This window comes from Ahaetulla prasina, chromosome 6 (genome assembly GCF_028640845.1).
Source record: "Ahaetulla prasina isolate Xishuangbanna chromosome 6, ASM2864084v1, whole genome shotgun sequence".
NCBI lineage: Eukaryota > Metazoa > Chordata > Lepidosauria > Squamata > Colubridae > Ahaetulla > Ahaetulla prasina.
The window spans coordinates 2,062,997-2,085,644 of NC_080544.1; the positions used below are offsets into that span (position 1 = coordinate 2,062,997).

A 22,648-nucleotide genomic window follows, 5' to 3' on the forward strand; every position below is an offset into this window, starting at 1 on the left:
CCCTATGCCTTATCCCTAACTCTTCCAAGCATAATTACTTTCTCCAGTGAATTTCCCTCAAGACGTGCTAAAGAGAGATGCAGTTTTGCCTTCCGGTGACATGCCTGGTGTTATGCACTTCAGATGTTGGTTATCTTTGCTGCCCAAGGAGTCTTCTCCAGTGCATTCCATCCCCTCCATGGGGATACCCCCTTGTTGTGGGGAAGGGGCTTGGTTATTCTGTTAAGGTTGAGAGCTATGCTGGAGGATTATCCCCAGAAACTATACCAGAAGGATCACAAATCTCAACCGAGAAGCTAGAATAAGAATATCCACAACCCATTCACCACAAGACAACAGAAAACATATTGTAGGGGTGTCAAACTCAAGGCCCGGGGGCCGGATCTGGCCCTCTGGGCAACCCTGGAAACAGTGAGGTCTGTTTTCGGCTGTGACAGCCTCCAGGTGGCCTTCCTGAGTTCCATTTTCACTGACAGAGTGTTTCAACCGAAAACAGAGCTTGGGAGCCCATTTTCGCTGGCAGAGGCCACCACAGGCGCCGACACGAGTAGTATTGAGCTAGCCACACCCACCCCGGCCATGCCTCTACCGAGGTCAAACACAACTCTGATGTGGCCCTCAGTGAAATCGAGTTTGACACCCCTGCCATACCGGATCAGTCATTGCGCAAGTTAACAAGGACCGCGGCAAAGGGGTTTAATTTAGTCCTGGTTGCATTCTTTTTCCATTTTTCCCTCTTGAATAATTTCCTTTCATATTGCCCCATTTCATTTTGATCCCTGTCCGCATTACCTGCTGGAGCAGTGGGGTCCCTCAGCCATCCCTTGGCCTGGTTCATCTTCGAATCGATTAAAGCTAGAGCTCTCTTCATGGCTTCCGTGTCCTTTACAGAAAATAGAAGAAAATAGGAGGTTATCTTCATAGATGACTAGTAAATCCAGACATGGATGCAATGTACAATACAAAGCACTCCTTAGTTTGCAGGCAATTCTCTCCCATGATACGCAACTCATGGAATAATAGGCTGCGCACGTATTGAATGTCAGACACGTTTCTGTTACTCAAAATGCATAAGATAGAACATGCACTCCCATAAGGCCTTATTGTGATCCATTGTTTTCCAAGCACAGAACACACTCGAGAGAGAAAAAATAGGATGGCATTCAGAACAAACGTTAAATCTTTAGCCTCAGAAAACAGAATAATAGCCACAGAGAACACCCCCATGCACACTTCTCTGCCTATTCCCTCCATGGGAGGGTGAGATTATTCTTATTTAATGGTATCTAATGCATTAAACAGGAGGACAAAAGACGACATCATGCCCCATGGATTAATTAGATATAGCACTGGATTATAAACTTTCTAAAAGCCCCTAATTTCCTAGTTCTTATTTCTCAGATAAAATTATGGCTGGCTACATCAGCGATATGAAGGTACCTACAAACACCCGTCCCCGTCCCCCCCCCCCCGGCATTTGGGACTGTCATGGAAAGTTTCAGAAAAGCCAATACAAAATGCTCTTTTGCCAATCAGCACACCACCACCTAACCAGGGTCTAATTAATGCACTGAAGTTAGTTAATAACTAACTGATACTCTGAAGTCTGCTACCGGTTCGCTTTGCTACCAGTTGGTTTGCGCATGCATGCGCGGTGCACATCAAATACGCGCTTCGCCTGCAGGTGCACCGTAGGCGCTACCGCGCAATGCTGAAAAAGGAGGATTAAGAAGCCTTTTCTGAGCCTGCAAAGGTAAGTAGAACAGCGAGGGTGAGAACAGCTGTGCCGCACGATTTAGATTCACTAGAAAGCAGGATTTCCTGCTTTCTAGCGAATATAAATTGCACAGCACAGCTGATCGTTGGAAATACTGGTTTTCCCAAACTGGTAGCATTTTTTTTACTACAGGTTCGTCCGAACCGGTAAAAAAATTTTACTACCGCTTCAGGCGAACTCATCTGAACCGGCAGCATTTCACCCTTACACCTAATGCTCAAACCCCAAAGCGGATACCCAGGTTGATTCTTCAAACTTTTGCATCACACCAGAAGATGCAATTTGGAGAGTGAAAAGACTTAAATGAGATGTAAAAAATAGTCTATTGACATGTTTTACCCTCTGCATTTTAAAAGGGAGCTCCTGAACCACTTGATTTGACAACCAGATACAGGAAAATTGATGGCTCAGAGTCCCATGTCTGCCCATCTTATATAATGGGGATATTGAATGGTTAGCACAACTCAGACGTTGATACAAATAACACGTACAATGGATAAAAAACGTATCAGAAACCAAAAGGAAAAATGGTCAAAGGATGTTGGGAAGCTTTTTCAGTTTAGAACAGGGGTCTCCAACCTTGGCCACTTTAAGTCTTGTGAACTACAACTCCCAGAATTCCTCAGTCAGCTCTGCTTTGCTGGCTGAGGAATCCTGGGAGTTGAAATCCAGAAGTCTTAAAGTGGCCAAGGTTGGAGATCCCTGGTTTAGAAGATTCTCGACAAAACTCTCCCCTTCCCCACAGAAGGTAGGCCAAGGGCTCTTTTTCCTCTCCTCTTCAAGGAGGTGAGCTGTAGATTACTTCAGCAGTTCCGTCCAATGGTTTTCCAACCCTTCTTACATCATCATCCGTCATCATTTGGGTTCAAGGGGATAGTGATGAGGGAAGACACTCTGGGCTGCATATCAAATGAGTAACCAAGAAGGAACGGCAGTTGTGAAAAGGGACAAGCTGAACACCCCATAGCTCTCCCTTGACAAGCAACCCAAGGTTATGGGTCCTGTAATCCTCACCTTGCCAAATATAGCCCTTTTCAAAACTCTGTGTGTTAGAGTTGGGGCCTTTGAAGTCTGAAGAGCTTTTGCTGATTAGATGTTCAGTTGTGTACCTCTTCTAAGTGTTCCTTAGCCTCACATTCATCTTTCTCATTTCTGAGTCCAGATAGTTATTACTCCCACACAGGGAGAACAGAGCAGGGAGAAAACAACCCTTCCTCAAAGAAGAAGATCCCACTGCATGGACGCCATCACAGGTCACCTTCCTGACAGCTTTGATTGACCAGAAGAGACCTTATCAAACAGCTGGCTGAGCTCACAGTTCGGAGATCCCTGTCCTCACAAGGTATAGCTGCACACTCTAACCCTAACCCTAACCTTACAAGAGTCTGCCTTGTTTGCAGTTCAACTCCAAGTAAATTCAAACATATGCATATACATGTCAAGGGCAGGAAATCAGGAGTCCAGGCTGTTCAAATGAATATTGTCCAGTGCTGGAAAATATTGGTGGCCACACAAAATATTGACACTCTGGGCCCTGTTTAAGAACTACTTTACATTGTAGCCAAGTGTCATTTCTTCAGTGTTGTTACGTGAAAAGATATATTTAAATTTTTACAAAATGTGAGGAGGTGTACTCACTTCTGTGATATACTGTAAGTTTATTGTATGCTAATGCTCTCTACAAGAATCTGAACTACTAACAGTCAAAGCAAATAAGTGGTAGATAAGAGCCAAGGGAATTCAAGGTAGGCTGGACTTAGATGTCTTGTGCGCACAAAGACACTCGAGACTGATGAGGTGTTTGACCTTTCCCTCGAGCTCAGCCTGGTCATACATGTACATCAGTGTTGGGTTTCTACTAGTCTGCCCCGTTTCAGGTGAACCAGGAGCGGTGGCGGCAGGAGCCTCCACCCATCCGTCTAGACCTCATCAAAAATGCTGTGTGCATGCGCAGAAGCACCCCACACTCGCAAAACAAGCGTGCGCGCCCACACGCTACCAATAGCGAACCAGTAGCATGAGGATTTGAATTCCAGTACTGATGTACATGTAACATGTACATATACAAATTTTATTTTGGTCATCGACCAATAAAACTCTGTGTGTGTGTGTGTGTGTGTGTGTGTGTGTGTGTGTGTGTGTGTGTGTGTGTGTGTAAAGAAATGCTCTTTTTCTAGACTTATGGTGCTGTTACAAACAGATGCATATGAAACATTGCATTTGGAGGTGTGGTGAGACAGGAGGACACATAATTCCATTTATGTACTTTGTAATTCACAGCCCTTTTCGCCATATCCCCAAATTTCACATGCACCTGTTTGTAACAGGTCATTTCTCCCTTTTCACAAAGCTAAAATTACAAAGAACAGTTGCCCGAGCCTGTCAGAAACATCTCTCTAATCCAGGGGTCTCCAACCTTGGTCCCTTTAAGACTTGTGGACTTCAACTCCCAGAGTTCCTCAGCCAGCTTTGCTGGCTGAGGGACTCTGGGAGTTGAAGTCCACAAGTCTTAAAGGGACCAAGGTTGGAGACCCCTGCTCTAATCTACTCTATCCCAGAAGGAAAAGAAAAGTTGAGTGAAACTTCATCCTAGAGAACAAGATGCTTGTTAAGTTCACAAGGGAAGGAATTAGAAAAGCTGGATTTTCCGACTTCCCTGGTCAGGAAAGCTACCCCAACCCAACTCGCATCTCCTCATCTTGCAAATTTCAAGGCCGGCTGTCACTCCTTGGAAACAGTCCCGTCACACAGCAAGACTTTCCACCGCTTGAAATACTCCGCCTTTAAAGGTGAGTACAGGTAGTCCTTGACCTATGACCAGAATTGAGCCCAACATTTCCGTTGCTAAGCAAGACGGCCGTTAAGTGAGCTGTGGCCCATTTTGCAATCATTTTTGGCAATTGTTAAGTGAATCCTGCTTTCCCCCCCCCCCCCCCCCGTTGACTTCGCTTGCCGGAAACCAACTGGGAAGGTCACAAATGGCAATCCTGGGACACTGTGACCGTCACAAATGTGAGTCAGCTGCCAAGTGCCTGAATATTGATTACGTGGCCACGGGGACGCTGCAACGGTCGTTAAGTGTGAAAAACGATTGTAAGTCACTTTTTTCAGTGCTGGTGTAACTTCAGTCACTAAAAGAATGGTTGTAAGTCAAGGACTACCTGAAAGGTAACACTCGCCACACAGGAAACTACACAACACACAGCAAACACCCCCGGAGTCATGCTTTTCTGTTTTAGTAGAAAAGGCAGCCGTTGTGGGTTGAGGAAGAGATCTTACCTTCTAAAAGGTGAGGGTGAGGGGAAAGGAGAAAATTAAGGAGAAAGATATATATAGATAGATATATAAGTAGTAGTTCTAAGAAAGAAATTATTATTAATAGTGGGCTAGTCTGCCTTCAGGCCTAAGCGATAAGGGGCACCCTCTGCAGGGGCTCAGTGATTAATTACGGTAATAAGCCAGAATTCAACCCCTTTTTCACATTTGTGATTTAGTACTAATAGTGATTTGGAGATTACAGTTCCAAGGAAGCAAAGCATGACTAAATTCTACATAACTATCTATGCATGCTTAAATCAAAAGGATACATTTTTTTAAAAAAATCCTACAAGTCAGTTTACAGATAGCAATGCTGAGATCAGAAGGCGCAGAATCGAAACTAAATCATCTTCATTTAACAACCTCAGAATCCCTTGCGGGATGGAGTCTAGGCACATGAATGGAGCTAGCAGAGTGTTTTAAAGTCTAGACGCCCTTCCTGTCACCAATGTGGAGTTTCGTTCAGCAGATGTATTCTCAGCGTGCCCAGAGAGAGAGAAATAGCTGTCTCTACCTAGAATCGAACCCACCGCCTCCTGATTGTGAGGCGAGCGCTCCACATCTAGGACACTACTCCTGAAGTGAAACTTAATGTTGATTTATTTTCCCAGCAGAGCAGAAGAAAGGGGTTCAGAGCTTCAGGCCAACTCTTCCCGCAGGGTCATCCTCTGCTAAACCATAGTTTATCTTTCCATGGAAACTGCGTCAATAAACAGCAATGGATAGAAATGCACAGCTTGTGAGCTGTTTTGACAGTTCTACGGTTCTCAACCCACTAAAATAATTAGAAGTCTCTGAAAACAATCATTTCCTTCCTGAAGCCATCACATTTGCAGGGCTTCACTGATTGGAAATTTGCAGCTTTCAACCAAAATTTAAAAAAAAATTAAAAACCAATTTAGGTCTTAAGTTATAAATCTGCGGGTATTTTAAGGTACCCATCTCAGAACTTAATTCCAGGAAGGAAGTCCATGTCAATCATTTTAGGATGTGGGCAGTGATGGGATTCAAATAATTTAACAACCGGTTCTGTGCCCTAATGACCAGCTGGGTGGGCGTGGCCATAGTGGGTGGGGCAAGAGTGTGTGACAGGCAGCACTCAGCCTCCTGCACCCCCCCTGAGAGCAAAACTGGCCCACGGGATGCGCTGTCCCCCCCCCCCGTGCCTCATTTTGGGCCTAGGAGGCCTCCCTGTACTTACCTGGAAGCCAAAATGGGGCATGTGGGGACTCCTGGAAGGGGCGGGGAAGGACAGGTCCAGCCAGCAATTTAACTACCGGTTTGCCCAAACCGGCTGAATCCCACCACTGGATGTGGGAACTTCAACCCCCAATATGCCCTTGGGATGTCCCCAAGTCCACACATCTTAAAATAGGTGAGGTTGAAAAACATTGGTTTAGAGAAACATTCCGATTATGATACTTGATTTACTTATTGGAATGTTTCCCTGCCAGGAGATGCAATTTTAAAACAAATAGCCATCCAATTTGTTGGATAAATTATAGGAAATCTGCAGGGCAGTTTTAAAATATTCTCACTATATTTAATGTTCTGCTGGCAAAGGAACTGCATTATCCTAAAGGTAAAATCATATATCAAATTAGCTAACATCACTCTGTAAATTAGTTCTTGTATTTTTTTTTTTTAAATGGGTACATATTCTTATATGTCTAATCCTAGATCAGGGATCTCCAACCTTGGCAACTTTAAGCCTGGCGGACGGACTTCAATTCCCAGAATTCCCCAGCCAGCTGGCTGGAGAATTCTGGGAGTTGAAGTCCGCGAGACTTGAAGTTGCCAAGGTTGGAGACCCCTGTCCTAGATCACTCTCAGCCTAGACAGAACACACCCACCTTGCTGGCCCAAGCATCTTCATCCCAGGAAGTCAGCTGCAACACACGGATTATTTCATTTATTTCTGTACTCATCTTCTCCACTGTAAATTTGCGGTTTTTCAAGGCTTCCTCAATTCCCTGGCTCCGAGAGTTTTTAGTTGTTACAAAAATCTTCATTGCTGCAGAAATGACACAGAGGGTCAAACGATATCAGGAGAAATGTCCTTTTTACATAAACGTGGGTAAAATAAATGATGAGATTCTATGGCCACTTCCCCAAATTGATTATAATAGTAGAATATGATACAAACTTAAGGAAAGAAAAAAGAAGAAAACAGCTTAGAAAGCATAAAGAGAAAAGAAGTGACTTCCAACCTTCATCACAATTTAAACAATTGTAGTTACTCTTCACCCCTCCAAAGTTACATTTATCTCTTTATCCCATACCCCATAATTCTTTACCTATAAACAAATCCAGAAATCATTTTTAGTCCTGATGTCAGCAGAAGGCCCAAAAAGGGTAGCCAAAAGTAACATCTTATTTTAACCTTGATCAAATAAACCATATTTATATCCCTTTCTTTTACTTCTAATAGACTTAATCTTTAGTTCATTCAAATACTGTTGTAGGATTTGATTTATCTTGATTTCTTCTTTGCCCTATGGCAGAGTTCTTCAAGGCTTTAACAAGCCTCTTTTGTAAATCCAATAGGAAAAAAAAATATCCAGGTTACTCTCTTGGTTTGTCATTTATATTTCCCTTTTAAGTTTTAAAACCTCAGCCAGTTTTCTTTGGTAGATCCAGTGAAATATCCTGTTCTAAGTCATTCTCTTGTCAATTGTAAATCCACTTTTGATATCATTTCTATCTTGTCAGATAAAATTTGTTTTACATCTGACATTTCTTCAAAAACATCTTTTGGACATTCTATGGCCTATTCATAGGAGTACCATCATTAGTGACATTGTTGATTATTGGAGCTATGACTTTCGGAATTCCATTCTTCAAGTCTTTTAAAAAATGCTTGTGCAATTCTCATTTGCGGATTCCTCTTCTTTTTTAAAAAAATCAGAAGGAGCATTTTCTTCCTTGTCAAGATTTCAAGTGCAGACCGTTGGTGTTAAGTAACATTTCCTTTCTTAATCACAATTATTGTTATTGTTTGAGCTAAATGTTTGTGCTTTTCAACAAATGTAGAGACTTGATCCAAAATCAAACAGTAGCAAGATCTTAATCTGAACTGCAGTGCCCACTCAAATATAACTACATATAAATAGCCCATCCATTCACATGTCTCAGGAAGCCCAGCTCCCTATTTGGAGATATGTAGGCTATGTCAGCTGAGACCTTCCCTACCCCACAAGACACAAATAAAATCACAGATTTAGTTATACAGTAGGTTTATCAGCTGCAGGGTGGATTTGATTTAAATCAAGTTTTTAAATCACTAGTAAAAAGCCTTGATTATAAAATCAACTCAGTTTAAATCATATTTTTTTAAAGAGCAACTGTCATCTCTGTTCCACAGCGGCTCCTCCTCTGACCCGCTGTTGACTCACCGACAGTCCCAATATTGCAGAATATACAGCCTCCTGCTACATAACTTAAGCTCCATTTCATGCTGAATAAACTAAATTGTTAATGTATCTTAAATAGAAAACTATCTTAAAATAGATTTTTACTCCCAAAGCATTTTATTAAAATAAATTTGATAAAAATCAAAAAAATCTAATTTAAATTTAAAAAATCCAATTTAAATTTAAAAAATCCAATTTTTTGATTTTATTAAAAAGAAATCATTGATTTTTATCCACCGTGTTTATCAGACATATAAGAAGAGTCTATGTTTGAACATCTTTCACTATGCGTATTCCTGTGCTTCACACGTATGGCACATGTCTTCGCGTAATCCCATGGCTTCCATGCGTGTTTTGATCGAGGCTTACCTGAAATAAGGACGGGGAGGAGCTCCTTCACTGTGTTCATGGAGTTGACCAGCATGACTCGGTGTTCCTGATGAGTCAGTTCTTGCTGCCGCTCATCAATCATCTTGGCCATCTTTGTCATTCCTACACCAAGGAAATGGAAGAGGCTGTCTCCAAGAAACCATGTTTTGAGATTTCAGGCAAGAGCAAATTACATTAAAGAACAACTGCAAATGCTGTTTCTCTTCAGGGAAAATTGTCCCTGTTGATCATGGACCAATCTAAAACTGAATATACCATAATTTTGCTGGTTTCATCCATTTGAAAAAGAACACTAAAACGTGAGAATATTTTGAATTATAGTCAAAATTCCACCCCCCACAATGGTGAATCAATGGGACATTTAGCAATCAATATATGGCCCTTTTAGGCTTTTATTTAATTGCCTGTTTAAGGAAAACAATAAAAACAGAAACACTTTGTTTGTGTGGGACACATTTCAATAGCACAAAACTCTTATGCTATCAGATATCCATTCATTCAGAGTTGACTGTATATTATGACATAATGAATCAGTGAAGGGACGTTGGTCTTACCGTGATACGTCCTTTATCATCATCATCATCATCATCATCATCATAATTTAATTTTTATACCGCCCTTCTCCCGAGGGACTCAGGGCGGTGAACAGGCAGATAAAATAATACCATATATCATAGGGGCGATGGGAGGCGCCATTTAGGCGGAAGCACTTTGCCAATGGGCAGAGACTCATCTGTTGTCCCTGACCGCGGACTATATTGCCGGGACGGACAACATCAGGGCAGACTGGCTGAGTCGGGCCTCAGTGGATCCATCAGATCCACATCCATCTGCCCTCTCCAACAGCACCTTCCTGATGACAGCCGGGATCAATGGTAGAGGAGGGAAAGCATACAAGAGGCCCCTGGGCCATGGGGTCCTCAGAGCGTCCACTCCCTCTGCTCCCGGGGCTGGGAATCGTGACAGGAACCAGGGAAGGTGAGTGTTCGTTGGGGATGCGTAAAGATCGATTACCGGCTGGCTGAACCGGTCGACAAGGGCTGCGAATAGGCTGGGATGGAGCTTCCACTCTGATGGATCCACTGAGGCCCGACTCAGCCAGTCTGCCCTGATGTTGTCCGTCCCGGCAATATAGTTCGCTGTCAGGGACAACAGATGAGTCTCTGCCCATAGGCAAAGTGCTTCCGCCTAAATGGTGCCTCCCATCGCCACACTATGGAGAAACACACTGCTTAACATAGTGTAAGCCGCCCTGAGTCTTCGGAGAAGGGTGGGATATAAATGCAAATAAAAAAACAAAACACTATCATCACAGAAAGAACCAGGAAGTCCATAAACACCTCTACCATTCACTTACTTTCTTGCCCTTAAGCAAGTTACTCTCTATTTGCACTAATTTTCCTACAGCCCTGTTGTAAAAATTACTTCCAAGATTACGTGAAGTGTTAATACCACTTTATAATGCCTTGGTAAGGCCACACTTGGAATACTGTGTTCAGATTTTGGTTGCCACAATATAAAAAAGATGTGGAAACTATAGAAAAGAGTGCAGAGAAGAGCAACAAAGATGATTAGGGGACTGGAGGCTAAAACGTATGAAGAATGGTTGCAAGAACTGGGTATGTCTAGTTTAATGGAAAGAAGGACTAGGGGAGACATGATAGCAGTCTTCCAATATCTCAGGGGCTGCCACAAAGAAGAGGGAGTCAACCTATTCTCCAAAGCACCTGAGGGCAGGACAAGAAGCAATAGATGGAAACTAATCAAGGAGAAAAGCAACTTAGAACTAAGGAGAAAGTTCCTGACAGTGAGAACAATTAATCAGTGGAACAATTTGCCTCCAGAAGTGGTGAATGCTCCAATACTGGAAGTTTTTGAGAAGATGTTGGATAACCATTTGTCTGAAGTGGTGTAGAGTTTCCTGCCTAAGCAGGGGGTTGGACTAGAAAACCTCCAAGGTCTCTTCCAACTCTGTTATTCTATTCTAAATAGTGAGCTGTTTAACATTAGTGGCAGGTGGGTGGTCTTAGCCCCTAACCCAATGCCATCCCTGGTGGCTACGCAGAGAGTCAGGATTCAATAACAGATTGTTCCGCATTGCTATACAAAGGCCTTTGAGTTTGTTTCCCAGGCATTTAGTTGGCAAGACTGGGCATTCTTTCCCCAAAGAGATGGATAGAAAACAATCAATAAATTATAAGCAGATTCTGCTTAGGAGAAACAACAGTCGTTCTTAAACGGCTTGGGATGTAAACTTAAAGCCGGCTTGGGATGTACACTTTCTGCTGTCTTGAACTTGACATTCTCATGAGATATTCGTCCACCGACCTATTACAACTGCGGAGTTCCCCCGCCTCGCAGGAATGGCCCTCCAAGTTATCGAGGGCCTATCTCAACGAAGGGTTTTGGGACCCAGAGAGGTGGCATGCTGCTAAGAAGAATGTATGGGGTTTTTTAAATAGATTTTTAAACAAGGGTTTTTTAAAGGGGGGGAGGGACAAGACGGGTGGGGGGGAGAACCCGTCGGGGAGGGATCCAGCCCCGGTGCCAGTTCGCGGCATTACTACATCTGGTCTGAAGGCAGGGGGGGAGGGGTTTGTTCCAGGACTAGAGGGTGGTTCAATCTGTACGGTAAGTGGGAGAGGCAGATATGGCGGAGGGGGGGGCGTATCGAGTTTGGGGAGCACGTGCGCGATGTCTGAAAGCGATCACGTGCTCCGGCCCCTTAGTCCCTACCCGTTCCTCGGGCGGCCGTGATCCTCAGAGCCTGGATCTTCGGCTGATGTTATGTAATGCCCGGTCCGTGGTAAATAAAGCCCCCTTGATCTGTGATCTTATTCAGGGGGAGTCCGCGGACCTTATGGGCATTACGGAGACCTGGTTGGGGCCAGAGGGGGGGTGCCCCTCGTTGAACTATGCCCCCCAGGTTTCCGAGCATTCCATCAGCCGAGGGCCCAGGGTAGGGGTGGAGGGGTGGCGGTTGTCATTAAGGAAGATCTAGAGCCGAGGGAGGCCACTGTTCCTCAGATTGCCGGCTGTGAATCCCTTTATGTGAGGTGGGGCCATAGGAATCAGTTGGGCTTGTTGATCACGTACCTGGCTCCTTGCTGCGTGACCACAGCCCTGCCCGAGCTGCTGGAGTTATTTGCCACTGTGGCAGTTGAGACCCCCAGACTTATAGTTATGGGGGATTTCAACTTGCCATCAGCTGGCTTATCATCGACTGCAGCTCGGGAGTTCCAGGCTTCCATGACGGCCTTGGACCTGATACGAGTAAATGATGGCCCTACGCACATGGGGGGAGGCACGCTGGACCTGATTTATATCTCTGGTCAGTGGTTAAATGATCTGATACTAGATGATTTAGTAACAGAACCAATGTCATGGTCTGATCATTTTCTCCTTCGCCTAGACTTCCGAACCGCCACCCACCATCGCAGGGAGACGGAGCCTCTACGTTGGTTCCGTCCCAGGCGCCTGATGGACCCTGAGAGGTTCCTGACGGAGCTTGGGCCATTCCTGAGGATCTGGCCCAGCACGACTGAGGAACTAGTTGCGGCCTGGGAACAGGCCGCGGCTGGGGCCTTGGACCATGTCGTGCCTTTGCGGCCTCTGACCCGGCGCAGATCTCGACCGGCCCCTTGGTTCTCCGAGGGGCTGAGAGAGATGAAACGCCGGAGAAGACGCCTAGAGAGCACTTGGAGGTCCAGTCGTTCCAAAGCTGATCGGACACTAGTTAGGTCCTATTCTAGGACCTACCTAGTGGCAATGAGGGAGGCGAGGCGCTCCTACGCCTCCACCCTCATTGCGTCGGCAGATAACCGCCCGGCTGCCCTGTTTGGTGACCCGCTCCTCCTTCATCAGGAGGTGCGGATGACCCGTTACAGGGACGTGCCGAGGAGTTTAGTGGTTATCTATACGACAAAATCGCTCAGCTCTGGGATGGTCTGGACCGAAATTGGGATGATCCAAGCGAGGGAGAGGAGGCACGTCTTGTTGAGCCTGTTTGGGATGGGTTTGACCCTGTGGCTCCCGAGGGCGTGGACAGGTTGTTGGGAGGCTCCGCCACTACATGTTTATTGGATCCGTGTCCTTCCTGGCTGGTGCTGGCTACTCAGGAGGTGACACGAGGCTGGCTCAGAGGATTATAAATGCTTCTTTGTTGGAAGGGGTTTCCCTGCCGCCTTGAAAGAGGCGGTGGTGAGACCCCTCCTTAAGAAGCCCTCTTTGGACCCGGCTATTTTGGGAAACTATCGGCCAGTCTCCAACCTTCGCTTTGTTGCGAAGGTTGTAGAGAGTGCTGTGGCGTGTCAGCTACCCCAATACCTGGAAGAATCCGTCTATCTAGACCCGTTCCAGTCCGGCTTCCGACCCGGTTACAGCACGGAGACAGCTTTGGTCGCATTGGTGGATGATCTCTGGAGGGCCAGGGACAGGGGTTATTCCTCTGCCCTGGTCCTATTAGACCTCTCAGCGGCTTTTGATACCATCGACCATGGTATCTTGCTGCGCCGGCTGGGGGGATTGGGAGTGGGAGGCACCGTTTATCGGTGGTTCTCCTCCTATCTCTCCGACCGGTCGCAGACGGTGTTGACAGGGGGGCAGAGGTCGACCGCGAGGGCCCTCACTTGTGGGGTGCCGCAGGGGTCGATTCTCTCGCCCCTTCTGTTCAACATCTACATGAAGCCGTTGGGTGAGATCATCAGTGGCTTTGGGGTGAAGTACCATCAGTACGCTGATGACACTCAGCTGTACTTCTCCACCCCAGGTCACCCCAATGAAGTTGTCGAAGTGCTGTCCCGGTGCTTGGAAGCCGTACGGGTCTGGATGGGGAGAAACAGGCTCAAGCTCAATCCCTCCAAGACGGAGTGGCTGTGGATGCCGGCATCTCGATTCAGTCAGCTGCAGCTGCAGCTGACCATTGGAGGCGAGTTATTGGCCCCAAAGGATAGGGTGCGCAACTTAGGTGTCCTCCTGGATGATCGGCTGTCGTTTGAAGACCATTTGACGGCCGTCTCCAGGGGGGCCTTCCACCAGGTCCGCCTGGTTCGGCAGTTGCGCCCCTTCCTTGATCGAGATGCCTTGTGCACAGTCACTCATGCACTCGTTACCTCTCGCTTGGATTATTGTAATGCTCTCTACATGGGGCTCCCCTTAAGGTGCACCCGAAGGCTTCAGCTAGTCCAGAATGCAGCTGCGCGGGTGATAGAGGGAGGATCTCGTACCTCCCACGTAACACCCCTCCTGCGCAGACTGCACTGGCTGCCTGTCGCTGGGTGCACTTTAAGGTTTTGGTTATGACCTTTAAAGCGCTCCATGGCTTAGGGCCTGGGTACTTACGGGACCGCCTACTGTTACCATATGCCTCCCACCGACCCGTACGCTCTCACAGAGAGGGACTTCTCAGGGTGCCGTCCGCCAAGCAATGTCGGCTGGCGGGCCCCAGGAAGGTCCTTCTGTGGGGCTCCCACACTCTGGAACGAACTTCCCCCGGGTTTACGCCAAATACCTGACCTTCGGACCTTTCGCCGCGAACTGAAGACGCATCTTTTTATTCGCGCGGGGCTGGCTTAAATTTTATGGATTGTATAGTTTTATTATTAATTTTAAACGGGGTTTTAATTTCTATATATTTTAAAATTTTAGGCACATTATAATAAGTTTTTTAATTTTGCATTTTATAGATTATTGTCTTGTCTGTTTTTATTTGCCTGTACACCGCCCTGAGTCCTTCGGGAGAAGGGCGGTATAAAAATCAAATAAATGAAATGAAATAAATGAATGAAATGAAATGAAATTTCCCCACTTAAATGATATTTGGGAGAGAATAAATATCATCTCTGCACAAACTTGTTTCGCAAGTCTACCGAAAAAAGCAATCGCTTCAAACATCAATCTTAATAAATTGGCAGTTTCATAAGTAATTTATTATAATCAGTGATCAGCAGAAAAAGGCAGGAGAGGAACAGATACTTGTTGTGACCCAGGGCCCAAGTAGGTAGTAATAAACTCAGTCCATGGAAAAAAACAAACTTTATTCAAATTACTTCATTCCCAGTGTCAACTTCATTCCCAACTCAAAGTAAAACAAATGCCTCCCAAACACAAATTCTTCAGTTATCTCACAAACCTCAGTTCAATTAGGTAAACTGCCAAAGGCCCTTCCTGGCAAATGTCCAGAAGCCACAAAAACAAAGACATAGACAAAGCAGAAGATGAAGCAGAAGACGCAGCTACAACGCAAATCTCAAATGCCAGTGCTGGTCTGTTTTAAGCCTTATGGGAGGGGCCAATCATTTCTTGGCCCTACTCCCGAGTCGTCCTCTCTGCTTGAGCTGCTCTTGCCTTCTGGCAGCTCTTCTCATGCGTGCATTAGGAACAGGCTTCTCCGGTTCCTCTGCCTCACTACTATCAGTCTGTGGAGGCTCTGGAGTCTGCACCTCACTTCCCGATGACCCTGGCCTCACCTCAGCCTTATCGCTGTCCAATTCCATTACCAGCTCCATAGGCTGCTGATGGACCACAACAATATTGAGGGAGCTCATGCAGACAGATCAGCCCTGCTCAATGGGTAGCGCCTCGTTGCTTCCAGTTCTCAAAATTAAGAAAGAGAAGTTGCCACCTGGGGACTTGAGAAATTGGTCTGAGGTTCTCCCAAGTTCTTGGGGTGGTGGTGCAGGGACTGTTGGAAAAGCAAAATATGGACTTCCAGGGAAACATGGTGAACTGAAGGTGACTCTATGAGAAATGGTGGAAAGACGAGCCAATGAAAACCTTCCTCACATTGGGAGCTTCCTCACATTAGAAGAAAGTTCCCCAAATTCTTGAGTGAATGAAGCTACGGGGAGGAGGGGCTGGAGCAGGGTGAGGTCCTCAATAAAGGACCTCCAGGCTAGGTGTACAATTACTTCTGCATTAAGGATGTTTTGGGGGCAACACTTCACAATTGTCTTCTATCTTTCCGAGGGCTGTAGTTGTATTCCTTGGTTCGTCCTGGAGTCTTTGCTAAGAGAGGTGTGGCGCCTCCTAATTGTAGATCTCATAAAAAGCATCATGTATGAGCTACCAGTTCAGTCTCACTGGCATCATTTGGGCTGATGCCAGGAAAGGAAACTTGACATCCAAGAAACTCAATGGAAGTACCTTATATTGTGAAATTCTTGGGAGACAATCAGATGCCAGATACCTTTGTATCATATTTTATACTAGATCAGTGTTGGCTAACTCTTTTGGCACTGAGTGCCAAAACTAGAGCGTTTGCGCGCCCACATGTGCTGGAGCCCGGAAGAGACCAGCTGTCCGGCGCACATGCATGCAATGGAACCAGGAAGAGCAGCTGGTGATAGCGCATGTGCCCACAGAAAGGGCTCTGTGTGCCACTTCCGGCACATGCGCCACAGGTTTGCCATCGTGGTACTAGATATACTTATATCTATACTAGATACCGTGCAAAGGTAATAAGAGGAAATCATTAGATTAATTGTTGGCTGCCAGCCCATTAAAATGTCCCCCCCCCATTTTAGAACATTTCCCTAAAACCCAAACAGGTCACATACTCCCAACAAATTAAGAATATAAATGAGAAACAAAAGCCGGTATAGCTAATATTAGCTATTTCTGGAGTTTGTTCTCCACACTTAAGACACAGTCAAATGCAAACAAGAGCGCCAGTTTGGTCTAGTGGTAAAGGCATCAGGCTAAAAAGTGGGAGTCTGTGAGTTCAAATCCCACCTTAGCCATGAAAGCCGGCTGGGTGACTCTGGGTCAGTCAGTCCAACTCACTATACAGAGGTGGTTGTTGTGAGGAAAATAAGAGAAAACAGGAGCACTATGTTTGCTGCCCTGAGTTATTTTTGTAAAAATAATAAACACAGTATCCAAAGAAATAAAATAACCATCTTCTTCACCCTCTCTGCTTTTCTCCCTTCCTTTGGTCCATATCTGGAACCTTCTGTTCTTCTAATCATTATAAAGGTAACTGTAAAGATTCTCCTCACACACATGCTAATTGTTCCCGACTCTAGGAGGCGGTGCTCATCTCTGTTTCAAAGCCAAAGAGCTAGCTCTGTCCGAAGACGTCTCCGTGGTCATGTGGCCGGCATGACTCAACACCAAAGGAGCACGGAATGCTGTGACCTTCCCACCAAAGGTGGCTTCTATTTTTCTACTTGCATTTTTTACCTGCTTTCAAACTGCTAGGTTGGCAGAAGCTGGGACAAGTAACGGGAGCTCACCCCGTTACGCAGCACTAGCGATTCAAATTGCTGAACTGCTGACCTCTCAATTGACAAGCTCCGTGTCTTAACCACTGAGCTACCGTGACCCTTCTCCTCATAATAACAACAAGGAAGAAGAGTAAACTGTGCAGGGACAGATCCATCCTCCAGCTCTGCATTCCTTTCTGAATTCCCTCTGATTGTCCATTCACAACATTCCACTTGGCCATCCCTTGGGGATCATAGATATAACAGTCACAGCTGTGCCAAAATTGAAAAGAAGGCTGCAAAAAAAGTCACATCTGAGGTCAGTGAAAGAGAGCTCAACAAGAGATCAAGAAACTGATCTGGAGCAAGAGAGGGATGTGTCCACCAGTGGTGAGTTGCTACCGGTTTGCTCCGGCTTGGGCGAACCTGTAGCGGCGGTGGCGGAAGGCTCTACCTGCCCGCCCACCTGGACGTCTCTGCACATGCACGGAAGTGTCACAAGCACACCCATGAGCGAACCAGTAGCAGCCAAAATTGAAACCCACTACTGGTGACCACACCGTAACAGCTAGTTCGCATATCCAATTCCTGGGGTTGGAGAAACCAAGGTGGAGCAAAGAAGCTGGCTGGTAAACAGGGGCGGGTTGCTGCGGATTCGCAGAGGTTCAGGAGAACCTTTAGCTAAGATTCTGTGCAGTTCGGAGAATCCCCAAATCCCACCCCTGGCTGGCCCTGCCTACCCAAACCCGTCCCTCCCAGGAGTCCCCATGCGGCCTGTTTTGGATGCAGGTAAGTGCAGGGTGTGCACAATGATTCAGGGAGGATGAAAAATGGCCTACCAGAAGTTCAGGAAGGCCAGAAACAGGCCCTCCAGAGCCTGGGGAGGCTATTTTCACCCTCCCAGAGGCTTGAGAAAAGCCTCTGGAGCCAAGGAAGGGCCAAAACGCCCGCCTCCCCCACCAGCCGTGATGCAGGAGGCCAACTAAGTGACACCCACCCAGCAACTGGGTAGAGAACCCCTTGCTAAAACTGTTGAAGCCCACCACTGCTGGTAAACATTTGACGTGTCAGCAACAAGGTGCACAGCATTTAAGCCCAGCAACTGGCAAGACTTCAAGAGAAAGACATTATTTCTGCAGCTTCACTATCCAGAGGAGCCCCATGCTTTTGGGCTGGACATCTGGCCAATTTACGAAGGTCAGCGAGAGATTGACGAAATGAGAACAGGTGGTCCTTGGCTTACCACCATTCATTTAGTGGCCATCTGGAGTTACAACATCCCTGAAAAAAGTGCCCTATGACCATTTTGCACACTTACACACTAACGCAGCATCCCCAATGGTCACGTGATCAAAATTCAGACGCTTGGCAACTGGCATGTACTTATGACTGTTGCAGAGTCCTAGGGTTGTGGGAATCCCCTTTTGTGACCTTCTGACAAACAAAATCAATGGGCTTAATCACCGCATTGCTAACTTATCAATTGCAGTGATTCGCTTAACAGCTGTTGCAAATTGTAAAATGGGCCAAAACTCACTTAACAACTGTCTTGCTTACCAATGGAAATTTTGGGCTGAGCTGCAGGTCGTAAATCAAAGACAGCCTGTATATGAGTGAAAGATGAGTGCAAAGAAGGTTCACAATCTATGGAACTCATAACTTGCTGAAAAGATTCTGGTTGTTCTTCTAAGTGGTGCTTAAAGGGAAAAAGGGAAAGGTGCCCCAGGTGTCCATCAAAAAATTCCCACTTTCTTCTCCTGAGCTGGGCCAAAATGAGCTCCTTCAGGATGGCAGGTCAGGGGCCATCGCTGTCAACAGTTAATCGAAGCCAGCAGGAGAATTTTGAGCAGATGCTCAGGGAAGAGACTGAGTGGAAGGTGGAATTCATAATACTAAAAAGCCGGTCAGAATTTCAATGGGAAAATGGGGTAACATGACCCATTTCTTTAGTCATGTATCTGCCCCATTTGTGATCCAGAGTAATTACCATATTTTTTGGAGTATAAGATGCACTTTTCCCCCCCTTAAAGAGGCTGAAAATTTGGTTGCATCTTATACTCCAAATGTAGCCCCACCCACCCACCAGCCCCCACCCTTCAGCCTCTGTGCGTCCTCTTTCTGGCTGCAGAAATTGCCACAGACAATGGCTTATGTTTTTGGGCTCCGCGCATCATGTTTTCAGCCTCCAAATGCTCCGTTTGAGAGCCATTCAAGACTTGGGGGATCGCCAAAGCACATCGCCGCCGATCACCACCGAAAAACACAATGCGTTTGGAGGCTGCAAACATGATGCACAGTGCCCAAAATGGCTACCCAGAACAGCTGCTGCCTTCTCTTACCCCTTCCGTGCTTCACCTGCTTTAGTGGAGCTCCCTCTGATTACCAGCTGTGCTTTTGAAGCTGTTTTTCAGCTCCAATGAGGCGCTTGCAAGTGAAGCGATCTTCCGCACTTCGCCTGCTTTTCTCATTGCTACTCCCTCTGATGATCAGCTGTGCATTAGAAGCTTTATTTCAGCCCCAACCAGGGGTGTGTGTGCTCAAAATCTCAACCAGATGAGAGCTCAAAACCAGCAAACTAATGTGCTGAAGCTGACCAGGCTGCTAGCCAGATTTTCCTCCCAAAAAACTAAGGGGCGTCCCAAAAATACGGTAAGCATAACCTCAAAGCAGCTTTATGGACTGGAAAAGAAAAGACTTAAGATATTGGATTTTGGCAAGATCCAGTAAGGCTAGGGTCAACTCTGTGGCTCAGACTGGTAAGACAGTCTGTTATTAACAGCAGCTGCTTGCAATTACTGCAGGTTCAAGCCCCACCAGGCCCAAGGTTGACTCAGCCTTCCATCCTTTATAAGGTAGGTAAAATGAGGACCAAGATTGTTGGGGGCAATAAGTTGACTTTCTATATTTATTTATTTATTTATTTATTTGATTTGATTTTTATACCGCCCTTCTCCCGAAGGACTCAGGGCGGTGTACAGGCATAATAAAACCGACAATACAATATACAAGTTTAAAATACGATTTAAAAAACTTATTTAAATTAGCCCAGTGATTAAAATTTACCATACTAAGATCCCGTTTAAAATTAATAAATTTAACATTAAAATCCCAATTTAAGCCAGCCTCAGATAAAAGATGGGTCTTGAGTTCACGAAATGTCCGAAGGTCAGGTATTTGGCGTAAACCGGGGAAGCTCGTTCCAGAGTGGAGCCCCACAGAGAAGGCCCTTCCTGGGGCCGCCAGCCGACATTGTTTGGCGGACGGCACCCTGAGAAGTCCCTCTCTATGGGAGCGTACGGGTCTGTGGGAGGCGTGTGGTAACAGCAGGCGGTCCCGTAAGTAAATATAATATACAAATGGATGAAGACTATTGCTTGACATAGTGTAAGCCTCCCTGGTCTTCGGAGAAGGGCGGGATATAAATGCAAAATAAAAAAAAATAAAAACTCGCCTGAAAATCTGGAATCTCTTTTCTTTTGACGAGTTCTGAAGACATTTTAGGGCTTGTAGAACTTGAAAAAATCTGTTCAGCTTCCCAATCAGAGCTGCTAGGAAGCAGGGCTTTGCCCATTCATAAAACCGACATCATCATTCAGAAATAAATGAACAGACTCTGAAATTCAATGCAAGGCAACAATGGTCTGGAGCAGGGGTCTCTAACCTGGGCCACTTTAAGACTTTTGGACTTCAATTCCCAGAATTCCTCAGCCAGCTTTGCTGGCTGAGAAATTCTGGGAGTTGAAGTCCATAAGTCTTAAAGTAGCCCAGGTTGGAGACCTCTAGTGTGGAGATTCGAACAGCAGACTACCTGGAGAAGGTGTAGCAAATTGTTTAGGGATTGTTACTCATGGAAAATATTATCATGTATCATTTAAAACCCACGATCAGCCAGCAATAGGTAAAAAAAGCAAAATACATACAAGCGTCACAAATGTACACATATACACTACACATGGAAGCAAAGCATCTATATACAGACACAACCCAGAAAATACTCACCACAAACCACTAACATACAAATTCTTGCAAACAGGGGGACCATATCTCCTCCCACCCACTCCCTCCTCCTCAGTTCAGCTAGGGGTCTGTAGGGCAGATTCTTTTTGGAAATGTAAGTTGACTGTGAAGTGTGGTGCTTCCCTTTCCAACATATCAGCCTTTTGGAAACAGAGCTACAGAGACTCCGGTGGGCAGCAAGAGAGCTAGTGATCTAATTAGTCCTAGGAGGATTCCATTTTCAATGACCAACCCCATCTATGTCTTGATGGGCTCATTGATGGAACGTATTGGCTTTGTTTAGTTGTAGATGTGGAAGGTGCAATGTAGGGGTAGGATTGAAAAATTTTAGCAACCAGTTCTCTGCCCAGTTGCTGGGTGGGTGTGGCCATGGGGGTGTGGTCTACTCGGCCTCCTGCACCACGGTGAAAACAGCCTCCCCTAGGCTCTGGAGGCTGGAAACAGGCCCGTTTCCAGACTTACGGTACTTCCGGGAGGCCCGTTTTTCGCTTTTCTGGAACCTCCGCACAGGCCCTGCCTTTACCTCGCATCCTAAATGGGCCGCATGGAGGCTCCTGGGAGGGGAGGGAAGGGGAGGGGTGGGCAGGGCCAGCCAATCCTTGCAAGTACTGGTTCAGCAAACCAGATGTAAAATTAGCATCCGGTTTGCCCAAACTGGTCCGAACTGGCTGAATCCCACCCCTGGAACAATCGCATGAATCAAAGCAATGGTGAAATCCAATTTTTTTTACTACTGGTTCTGTGGGCGTGGCTTGGTGGGCATGGTGTAGCTTGGTGGGTGTGGCTTGGCTTAGAGGGCGTGGCAGGGGAAGGATACTGCAACATCTCCATTCCCACCCCACTCTGGGGCCAGCCACAAGTAGTATTTGCCAGCTGTCTAAACTGCTCAAAATTTCCGCTACTGGTTCTCCAGAACCTGTCAGAACCTGCTGGATTTCACCCCTGAATCAAAGGCTGCCATATTTTGATCCCTGATTAGTCCAAAATTTGAAACTATTTGGCAGTTTTTGCAAGCCAGAAAAACTGAGTTCATCTGAAGCTGCCTGATCAGAATCCAGCCACTACTTCTCTGCATTGTTTTTTAAGGGCAATGAATTCCCCACACATAGTTCAGGAGAAACCAAGAACCCCACATTCTAGAAAAGTCTGGATGAAACCAACACACCAATCCCCAGGAAGGGGCAGAGTCATAGACATCTAAGGGCTCTCTAACCTGGTCCCAAGTTTTTCGTGTACGTCACCAAGTCTTCCATTGTCTCTACCACTTCAGCCACAGTGAGGTATTCTAGAATTCCTTTGCAGACACGGATGATTTTACGGACCTGAAAGAAAATAAATACAACTATGAAATAATTGAGTGGATTCTTTTTTTTTTCTTTCGTTACCAGCCAATTGTTTTAAATTAAATTACGGTAAACTTAGGCAAGAAAAACCAACATTACACATATAGACTGGGTGAAACCAGGCTTAATAGCAGTGACTGCGAGAGGGATCTTGGTATCTTAGTGGACAACCAGCTAAATATGAGC

At 45.9% G+C, this 22,648-nt stretch overlaps 1 protein-coding gene across 5 annotated transcripts in view; it reads right to left on the reverse strand.

Annotated features, from left to right (window-relative positions):
- Positions 1-22,648, reverse strand: part of VCL (vinculin) — a 115,318-nt gene that overhangs the window by 37,360 nt on the left and 55,310 nt on the right. For 3 of the 5 annotated variants that reach the window (XM_058188624.1, XM_058188627.1, XM_058188626.1), the window contains 4 exons: positions 22,333-22,441; positions 8,878-9,000; positions 6,949-7,109; positions 793-886 (listed from right to left, as the gene is read on the reverse strand). In XM_058188624.1, the coding sequence (XP_058044607.1) occupies positions 793-886; positions 6,949-7,109; positions 8,878-9,000; positions 22,333-22,441 (487 nt within the window). The remainder of the gene's footprint in view (positions 1-792; positions 887-6,948; positions 7,110-8,877; positions 9,001-22,332; positions 22,442-22,648) is intronic. The other 2 variants (XM_058188625.1, XM_058188629.1) reach the window with 1 other exon arrangement.